Genomic DNA, 10,672 nt, shown 5'->3' on the forward strand with positions numbered 1-10,672 from the left:
CCGGACGGATGTTTGGCGTAAACGAGCACGAACACGGAGCAGAAGTGAAGTGACGGGATCGGGAGAGCCGTTTGGATTTTGGTTACGTTGGTGATTGTTCATCATGCTGTCTATAAAGCCCTTAAATAAGGCGTTTGTCGACTGCGTGGCTCTTTTGTTCTGCCTAGCCGTCATGTTTGAGTTGTCTTTTTCTCAAAATGACACGGAACCCATCGTCCTGGAGGGCAAATGTCTGGTGGTTTGTGACTCGAACCCCGCCGACTGGAAGAGCTCGTCCTCGCCGCTCGGCATCTCCGTGCGCGCCGCCAACTCCAAAGTGGCTTTCTCTGCGGTGAGGAGCAACAACCACGAGCCCTCTGAGATGAGCAATAAAACGAGAATCATATATTTTGACCAGGTAAGGCTAATAGTAATGTTTTTATGCATGTTATATTGAGACGAATAGTATTTTTCTTTGACTTTTCAGACCATCCAACTAGGTAAAGCTCGTGGGTTTGACTAACAGTTTTGGGTTACACGGAATACATTTTTTTTACTCCCTATTTCTCAGGGTAGCTTTATTTTAAGTCACTTTATGTATACAGTAGTTTAATACATTAAACTACAAATAAAATAGGTAGTTTAACACACATTGACCTTTTCACGGGCCACCTTCGAGGTATGTCACATTAGGTAAGTTGTCACAACGGAACATGTCACGCTGGCTAAATAAACAGTAAAAAAAATAATGAAAGAGAAAAAAATGTGAAAGGCAACCTAATGGATACTGTATATCAAATCATTGTTTTGGCATACAAATATGGTAAGTAATGAATTAAAATGACACATGTGACAACTTGCCCCAGTCCCAGTATTTTTGTGACTACACATTGTTTCTGCTTTTGTAATGAATTAAATTGATGTAATATTTAAACCATAGTCAATACTAGGCAGTGTATTTAAAGTGATTTTCTTTAGAGGATCTAAGTGAATATAATGTCATGAAATATTCAAATTGCAAGAGGCATAAAGAAATTAAATTAATTTGTAATCATTAGTTACTATTCTAAATCAGATGACTGTGATAATTGGAATTTGTGCATTAGGTGAATTATTATTTTGCATTTAACATGAACATTTATTTTACCAAGTAATGTGAAAACAGATGTTCTTACTCTATAGAAAAATAATACATTCAAACTTCAAAGTCATTTGGTTGAGAGGATATCTAAATTCAGGACAGATTTTCTGTACATAGTTGTAAGAGTTTGTTTGGTAACCTCAGATATGATCAGATATTCACAGCTACCCTACTGTAAGAACTGTGTCTAATATTGTTCATAATACATTGCAACTGTGTGCTTGACACTGATAGCACATAAACGCATGTTTCCAGGGTTCCCATTATTGCAGAAACACAGGTATGAAATATCACTGTGATGATAGGTCATTACTAATAAGTCAAACTGTCAGGACTGTAAAGGGCAGGTATTTATTTTTATTGTATTGCTTATTTTTAGGTTGTTTGTGTTGAAAGAGGTGCGTAGTGCCATGGCATTTTCACATGCATCCGTCTAGGGGTCATGTTATGCCTAACTTTATGACTCTAAAAAAACATTCATGCATGTGTTGAATTCAAATCTGTATTTTAAATGACTCCCATTCTGTTTTAATTGAACTTTAACATGAAAATTCATATTCACTGTGTGTTTTGGTGCACACAGATCTGGCATAGGACGACCCTGCCTGATTTTGTTCAGTTCTCTTTCTTGGTCAAAGACGTGGTCGAATTAACGAGCGAACGTCATTATGCAGAGTCAGATCAAACACAGAGCCTGCATGATGTGCGTGCCTGAAAATTACCAATATCCTTGAAATGAATGAAATATTATGCTGGAGACGAGGTCAACTTGTTTGTATGTCACGATTAAATCAATTCCCAAAAGAAAAAGGAGGGACATTTGGAGACGTGTCCCTCTGAAGGCTTCCTTACAAACTTTTTCTTATCATTTACTAACCCCCCTGCTGTTCAAAACCTTGACACAAAAGTGAAACAGAAGAATAATTTTTCCAATTACAATGAATTGTGACTGAAGATACAAATCCTTCAAAAGTATACATAAGAACCATAAAAGTTGTCTAAAATGACGTTTATGTTATAAGGCTTCTGAAGTCATACAATTACTGTAAACCCTAATGCTCAAAATAATTAATTGGTTTGAGTGGGGGAAAACTTAAATTTAACAAAATAGTTCAATCAAATTAACTTTTATAAGTGTTTGAACTTTCTTTTCCTTTTGAGTTCACAAAATTGACACATTTTAAGTAATCTGAATTGTTTCATTGTTTTGAGTTTTATTAACTTATTTAATAACTCACTTAATTTAGGCAACCTTAAATTTTACTGAAACTGGGCTGGGAATTCTATTTCCCAGCATGCTTTGCCATGATACTTGAAAGGGAGAGTAAATGCTAAAATGAAGTGTTATATAAAGTTTTTGGAGCAAGATTAATGTTAAGTGGGAGATTTAGTAGTTTATGGGGGGGGAACTAAATTCCACAACCCGTCATGGAAACCCATTGCCAAATTTATGCATAATTAAAAAAATAAGTTATGTGAACTTGACAATTCCACATAAAGTAATTTTTTCAATAATGGATTAAGTTTATTTACTTAATATCTTTAAGGCAACAGTTATCCTCACTTTTTAAAAAAAGTTAAGTCAACTGATCTCTTATACGGTTAAATCTTGCCAAGTTTCCACTGTCAAAAATATTTAAGTTGAGATTACATGATAATTTTAAGATAAATTAATGATTGAATTAAAGGTACAATATGTAGGATTTTTGGCAGTAAAATATCCAAAAACCACTAGGCCAATGTTATATATTTTGTTAAGTTGATTACTTACAATATCCCAAATGTTTCAAACAATTTGTAAATCGTGAGAAAATTGCGATTTTAACCAAGGAAACGGGGCGTGTGAGCAGGGGTGAGGAGTCGCCAGTCAATGACGTCATATCCGCGTTACCCTCTGTTTCCGCCAGGTTTGACCTCGTACTGCCATAGTAACCACATAGTAACATGTGACAACTGGCCCGTTATGCCTAGCAGGACGCTCACGCTGTTGTTGTTTTGTTCAAACATTTTGGACCATGGCAAGCAGACTTCGAGACAAAAAGAGGACTAAAACGAAGATCAACATGATCTTTCGAGATGCCAAGAGCTCCACGTCCGCGACTAACTTCGACTTGACAGAGACGCGAGTGTTGCATGTACTTTTAGACAGGTGATCAAATGTACATAAAACAAATGTTATCAATGTAAATCAATCTTATTTAGTTCAACATGATGAAATTTTGGAATATGATCTGTATGCTAACACACATACAGCCAACACACAACCTAACTAACAACATTCAACACACTCAAATGCCGTTTAGTGTGATAGTGTAACTGTTAGAGCAAGTGAAACAGCGCTGCGTTACCTCAAGTTTGATTCGTCTAATAAACTGACCTGTGTGAGTATTAATTCAGCACTTGCGTGTAGTTCGGTAGAATGAAATGTCCTTATTCCTTTATATCCGCGGGACTCGCGTTGCATATGGCGCTGGTATACGTCTAGCAATCGCGCCCTGCTTCATACCACAGTCATGTTAAAACATTAATGTATTCACTCATCCATAAAAGATCCATCAGCTTGATGACAAGATCCATAATTCAGCTTAATGTGGAATATACGTCATCAATATCCGCCTTTGTTATTGTAAGAGGTTAGCGACCCCTGGTGGCGAAAAATCCTTGCATATTGTACCTTTAATGATCAGATATTTTAAGTTAAGATCAATTGAAATGAAATAAGTACAAACTACTGATTACCTCAATTTTTTTTTTTTTTTTAAATGAATCCATTAATCCAGTTCAGAAAACCAAACTGAATTATTTGTTCACAGATCAAACTGATTGATCTGACTGAACTGCTTCACAAATTCAACGATCATTCGATGATCTGTTGGATTGGTCATGGAAAACATCATTGAATAAGATCTGAAGCCATATGATTTCTTTTTGTGTGGAGCAGATTGAATTTTACTTCAATATTCACTTATAGTATGAAAAGTTTATTAATCACACTGCCTACCTGTGAATTAATCATTCTGTCAGATTTTTTCAATATTGATCCAGTTCAGAAAACCAATCTGAATGATTAGTTCATGGATCAGAGTGATTGATCTGACTGAACCGATTCCCAAATTCAACTCACTGACTCAATGATCCGTTCACATTTGTCATGGAAAAGATTACTGAAGATCTGAAGCTATTGTATGCCTTCAAAAGACTTTAAATATAGTGCACAATGACTTGGTGCTTCTTCATCCTTTTTGATGCTTGAAAGCCTCAGTCCCCATTTGTAATAGAAAAACCCATGTTGTAATGTAGACCAACTACATTATTCAAACACTTTCTGTTCCACACAAGAAGGAAAGTCACATGGGTTTGGAAAAACATGAGGGAGAGCAAATAAATTAGCATTTTAGGATGATCAATTCCTTTAATTCCTAAAGATTTCACCAGGTAAATGTGTCTCTTTTTGCTGAAATACACAGGAAGCTGTGTACATTTTGCCCTTGAGGAGCCATTATTCCACTCTCATTGCTTTGGCTGCAGGAAACTTTAAAAAATAATGTAAAAAAGTGCAGGACTGACCAGCTGCCCTCAGCCACTGCGCTCCAGACCTTGACACACATAACACCATCCAATCCTCTGGCCCGGCACGTGTCTCGCTCGGGGTACGCCACGGGGAAAGGTTGTGTGGAGCTCACAGACTGCAAGAGAGATTCTGGCCTTGTCAATGTACCAAGAGCTTTGTAAACCAACAAAAGATCTGGCTGTTTGGGATGCTGAATAATCCTAGTGCATATCACTGCTAGTTTATGTGGAAAGCCTTTGTTTGCCTTCATATAGGCAAAGATTTTATAGCGTCACTGCTGCGCTGCTCTATAAAAATTCATGGATCTGAGACCGTGAGTGAAAATGCTTCTTGCTTTTTTTTTTTTAATGCATAACAATTTAGTCTAACGTTAAAAAAATAAAAATGAACCTACACTTTTAAAAATAAAGATTATTTATTGGCATTGATGATTCCAGGAACCTTTTCAATGAACAAAAGTGGAAAAAGGTTCTTTAGATTATTAAAATTGCTCTTTTAAGAACTGATTACTGAAAAGTTCTTTGCAGAAACAAAATGGTTCTTCTGTGGAACGTTTATTTTTAAGAGTATTGTCTTAGTATTTGCTTTGCCTGACATGAATCAAACCTGAGCACCGTGTTCTCCAGCAGGACTTTAGATTTTCCAAAGAGCATCTTGTTCTTCAGAGGAAGAACAAAGTTCTGTACAAAGGGACACATTATCTGTGTCACATTATGACTTATTCATTTTAGATCAGAACTTTTCTTTCGTTCGAAAGGTTTCCAAATCTGAAACTTTCTTTGTATTTCCATGTTTAAATGGAGAAACAAAAACTCCAGTGCTCTCAGACTTTTGGACCCCAGTATTGTAGCTTATATATTTGTGGTCAATCATAAAAAAGCTGAAACTCTCCCTTTTGCTTGAGTTTTTCTTCGACTGTAATAAAGCCGAGATCAAAAGAGAGAGAGTGCAATGTACAAATGTACCTTTGAGCAGGCTGGGGTCAATGTCCAGACTCCATCCACTCATCTTTGTGTCTACAAAGTGAAGGGAAAACAATAAATACACTTTCTTTTTGATGTTCACTTCAATCAGTGTAACCGAACATGACCTGAAATTTCATCAGTGTTGAGAACACTGGGTTTTAATCCTAGGAAACCTGTTGTATGGATGTTTGGCCCTGATAGCATTTGATTCAGGTTTAGTTGTCCTACATTTTTGCCAAGTCCAGAAAGATTACAGGCAGTGTTGGAGTAACACAATCAGAGTTACGTAATCTAATCAAATTTTTTTTCAAGTAACTAGTAAAGTAGTGCATTACTTTTAAATTTGCAGCAAAATTTCTGAGTTATCTCAGTAAATAAGTAACGCAAGATACTTTGTTTTCCCATTTATTGACTGACAGCTCTCCTGTCACTATGTTGGGAGAAATCAAGAGTGTGTGCGCTGTGTAAACATGATGGTTATTGTTTCCAGTATTCCTCAAAATTAATAAAAACAGTGAAATGCAGACTCATATATTACGCAGACCTGCAATAATAAAATAAGATAAATAATGCATATTTATTCTCACTTTATTAACAGCACAGGTGTGAATTTACATTTCCTTCAGCCTGAGGGATATTCATTTCACTTCTGGTGTGAAAGGGTCTTTACATTTGCCATAAACAAACAAACAAGCCCAGCCCAGGTGAAAAAAGTAACGCAACACAACATTACTTTCCAAAAAGAGTAACTAGTAATCCAATTCGTTAATTTTATAGGGAGTAATCCAATATTGTAACGCATTACTTTTAAAAGTAACTTCCCCAACTCGAATTATAGGTGGAGTCTGAGAGGTGTTTTATTGTTTGATCATGTAAAATAAAATAAAATGTTTTTGTAGATAATGGTGTAGTTATTTAAACCATTTCCCAAGTATTAAAGTTCAGCACTAATTCCCACAAAATTTGTACATGAATTATATACCTCAAATTCTGCAGCTTTTTGAGGAGACTTAAGGTCAGTTCACAACAACAACAACAACAACTATATTAGTGTCCACACTAGCAGACGAGATCATTCTGTTTATTCTTAACACGCACTACAGCTTTGTCATCTGTCACTTTAAATGCTTGATCTTTTTAAAGCAGAGTGAATTCTGATTGGCTTTCAATGTTTTTATTATTAATCAGCTAGAGAAATCATTCAAGAAGTGATTCCTACTATATAGTTTCTCTGTGCCGTTATAGTTGTGGTGTGGAATATTTAGAATGATTAATATCTTTATTTTTCTTATTATAGTTATCGTCCTTGTTGTGAATGGGCTTTTACACTTTAGTTAAAAAAACTGTTATATTGTAAAATATTATTACAATTAAAAATAACTGTTCTATTTGAATATATTTTAAAATGTAATTTATTGTGATCAAAGCTGAATTTTCAGAATCATTACTCCAGTCTTCAGTGTCACATGATCCTTCAGAAATCATTATAATATGTTACGATATAGTATATGATAGAGTATATATATATATGTATATGTTTCTGCCCAAAAATATTGTTTAGGACATTTTTTTTCAGGATTCTTTGATGAATAATACGAATAATAATCTTTATTGTCATTGTATGCACACAGTAGTACACATCAATGAAATGGAGTTATCAGCTCTAAAAAAGATGCATAAAACAATAAGTAATAATAAATAACAGAATGGACAGCTCAAATGAACATTTATTTGAAATATAAATATTTTGTAACATTACTTATGTCACAATAGGAACTGTAGCAAGCTGCCACTGTGCATTAAAAAAGTCTGTGGAAACACATCTTTCCATGGTGTCTGTCACTTCAGATGCAGTTTCTGTCTCTTGCGCGAGTGAAAATCCACCTATGATTGATTGCCCTCGGTTTGCTGTAGTTCATGGTGCCTCATCACGGCATTAGAATGGATTCACGGTCAGCACGACCGTAAGAATGAGAATCTGGTGTGATGGCAGGATTGTAGTATTGTTTCATTGCTTCAGAGAATTATTATTGAAAAGTCCAATATTAAGCATGAGTGCATTCATATTTCATTCCAGCTGCCTTTTCTAATCTGACACTAACGTTTTTTCAAGGTCTTTCTTTTGAGGTTTTAGCATGGCAAGTATACATATTTCACAGAACAAATAATTGTATAGTGTGGATAGGATATTTCATTGTAATGGCATCAGGTCTGATACCTCTGAAATACTCTTTTGCAGGTTCTTGTCAACATAGGAAACTATTTCACGTTGGAATCCGTCTTTCTTTGTCCCCGGAAAGGAGTCTACAGCTTTAACTTCCACGTTATTAAAGTGTACCAGAGCCAAACCATACAAGTGAGCACAGAAAGAATATATTTAATCACTTTAATTTTTATATCATATTTGTATTTCGTAATGAACAGAGTTAGAGAATATATAGATTGGGTAACATTTGAAGCCTGTATAAATATTGCATTTTAAATTTATTTTCAATTTATTTTACAATGCCTTACAATACACCTTGGATAGTCAGTATATTTAAAATAAAGTTAAACATAAACTTAAAGTTTAACAGCTTTTTAACCATTTAAAACATAACCAGGTTTTATTTGTCTTGCAGGAATTATAATAGTACTTTTTCAGTGCTTTTCCATATATTATAATGAGACTTATAACACTTTTATTTACAAAAACATAATTAAAAAGAAATCTGTTAACATACATGTATTATGTTATGGAAATTGTTTTTGTAACTAAAAAGCAACAATTATCTTATCTATCACAAAAAAAAAATGTAAATTTTTGCTTTTTGCTTGTAAAATTTTTGCTTAAAATAAAATATTGTACATTTTCACCATAATTATAAGTTATTTCAAGCTTAATTATAAAACATAATTTTAACAATATTTTACAAACATATGTCTTGTTAAATATTATATAGATGTTCATTGTAAATATAAGGTAATTCATACTTTCTCTATATTTTTACAGCTCTTGTAAAAAAATTGCATGTATTATCTTGTTGAACCAAATTTTTCATTGTATTGTGTGGTAACTTACAATTTACAGGTTTTACTGTAGTAGTCTTCCACTAAAATTGCTAACAGTTTTACCATGATGATTAAATTTTATATAGTGGATTACTATAGAAGGCACTATGAAAATCTTAATAATATTAAATGCAGGCTTTAAGTCAAGTGTTATGAAAATCGTGATAAGAAATTGTAATAAATAAATAAATATTTTTTCCCCATAAATGTAACCATCATAGAAGGAGATAGATTCATGAAATAAGTCCTGTAAATGTGCATACTTGAGATCTCTGTATTGATTTTCTCTCTGTGTTTCAGGTGAATTTAATGCTGAATGGAAAACCGGTCATCTCTGCATTCGCAGGTGACAAAGACGTCACACGTGAGGCCGCCACCAATGGAGTCCTCCTGCACCTCAACAAAGAAGACAAGGTTTATCTGAAACTGGAGAAGGGGAATCTGGTAGGAGGATGGCAGTACTCCACCTTTTCTGGCTTTCTTGTTTTTCCTCTGTAAAGCAAACAAACAGACCGCCACCTTTGCTGTCCGATCGTCATTGTATAACCAGCCCTTCAGCATTAATTGGAGGCACCCAAATGGAATCATAATTCCAGACATTCATTCGGCTGTTGTCTGCGGACTACTGGAAAATGTGTCTGTGAATCTGGAGACATCTACTTCAGTGCAATATCACTTTCTGCTGCGATCCAGGATTCAACACATCATGTCAGACTGTTTGTTTGTTTCGTTCGTATATGTGTATTGGTTTTTAGCGTGTGGTTTTTAGTGAAATGAGGGATCCTGATTAGTATTTGTTAATAAGGTCATTTCCTGTCAGAGAGGAAAGGCACGAAACAGTCTTGCCACTTGAGGGAGCAATATTTCAAAAACCTTGCACTGCACCATGCATATTTAAAAATAAAAATAAAACATTTAATTACATTAAAAAAAAATTAAAAATACCATTGTTTTCAAGCAAATAGACATTTTTATGTAAATTAGACTTGCTAAATATCAATGCTTTTAGCCTGTGCTATTTATCGCCATGAAAAACAGGTGGTAAAAAACTTTATTTAAAAGTGTTTCCAGTTGTTTCTAGCTATCACGGCAGCAGTAATACATAATATGATGATCAAATAGAATAAGAAGAACATTATAATGGCCATGTTTCTCAACATGCTCCGTACTTTCTGCTGCATTTTAAAGCATTGCAATCGTTGAGTGAGGGGACCGTTCACACAGTACGGCTGCATCCGAAATCACATAATTCCCTACTGTATAGTATAGGTGAAAAGCAGTATGTAACAACACAAGTATGTCCGAATTCACAGTACTCATAAGTGTACCCCAATTGACATACTACTTCGGGGGAGATTCTGAAGTGTACATACGATGGGCACTTTACTATCCCATGAGGCTATGGGAGAGGATTTTTGAATGGCAGTGAAGCGACTGATGCTGGTAAAGTCACATGATAATGACAACATGGCGAATGAATTACGTCCGGATTACATTCATACTATATAGAACATACTTTTTTAGCAGTCGTGAAGTATAATTACTTGTTCAAAATAAGAACCTACTCTAATTATGCGATTTATGGATGCAGCCTACGTGTTTTTCCATTCCACTGCGCTACTTTTCCATCGTTTTTCAATGTAAATAAGCGCTAGACAGATATGTTTGACCATTGCACTTGCGTCTTTTGACATGCCGTTCTAAAAACTCAACGCTCAAGTTAAAATAAAACTTTAAAAAAATGTGCCTCAAGACCTTGCAGTGTTTTTTTCCTTACAATTGCTCTTGCGGTAATTGGGCTTGACAATGACATTAACTTTTTTGCTCACCAGCCACTGTGGCTAGTGGTTTTCCAAAGTTACTAGCCAATCAGCATTTTCACATTGATGGGAAAAACTGCCATATATATATATTTAATATTAGGCTTCTGTCACTTTAAGACCTGATCCATTATACTGTTACACA

At 34.8% G+C, this 10,672-nt stretch overlaps 1 protein-coding gene across 1 annotated transcript; it reads left to right on the forward strand.

Moving 5' to 3' along the window:
* On the forward strand, positions 1-10,459 carry cbln4 (cerebellin 4 precursor). Its single transcript, XM_077218911.1, has 3 exons — positions 1-397; positions 7,896-8,012; positions 9,008-10,459. The coding sequence occupies exons 1-3, from the start codon at positions 104-106 to the stop codon at positions 9,203-9,205; spliced, it is 609 nt and encodes a 202-aa protein (XP_077075026.1). The 5' UTR covers positions 1-103; the 3' UTR covers positions 9,206-10,459.
* The last annotated feature ends 213 nt before the right edge of the window (positions 10,460-10,672 follow it).

This window comes from Siphateles boraxobius, unplaced genomic scaffold, assembly GCF_051911475.1.
Source record: "Siphateles boraxobius isolate OS27281-9 unplaced genomic scaffold, OSU_SipBor_1 77, whole genome shotgun sequence".
NCBI lineage: Eukaryota > Metazoa > Chordata > Actinopteri > Cypriniformes > Leuciscidae > Siphateles > Siphateles boraxobius.

Coding starts and splice junctions, on each gene's coding strand:
- cbln4 (XM_077218911.1), top strand. CDS start 104: ATGCTGTCTATAAAGCCCTTAAATAAGGCGTTTGTCGACTGCGTGGCT. Junction 398..7,895: donor GAATCATATATTTTGACCAG/GTAAGGCTAATA, acceptor ACTCTTTTGCAG/GTTCTTGTCAACATAGGAAA. Junction 8,013..9,007: donor ACCAGAGCCAAACCATACAA/GTGAGCACAGAA, acceptor TCTGTGTTTCAG/GTGAATTTAATGCTGAATGG.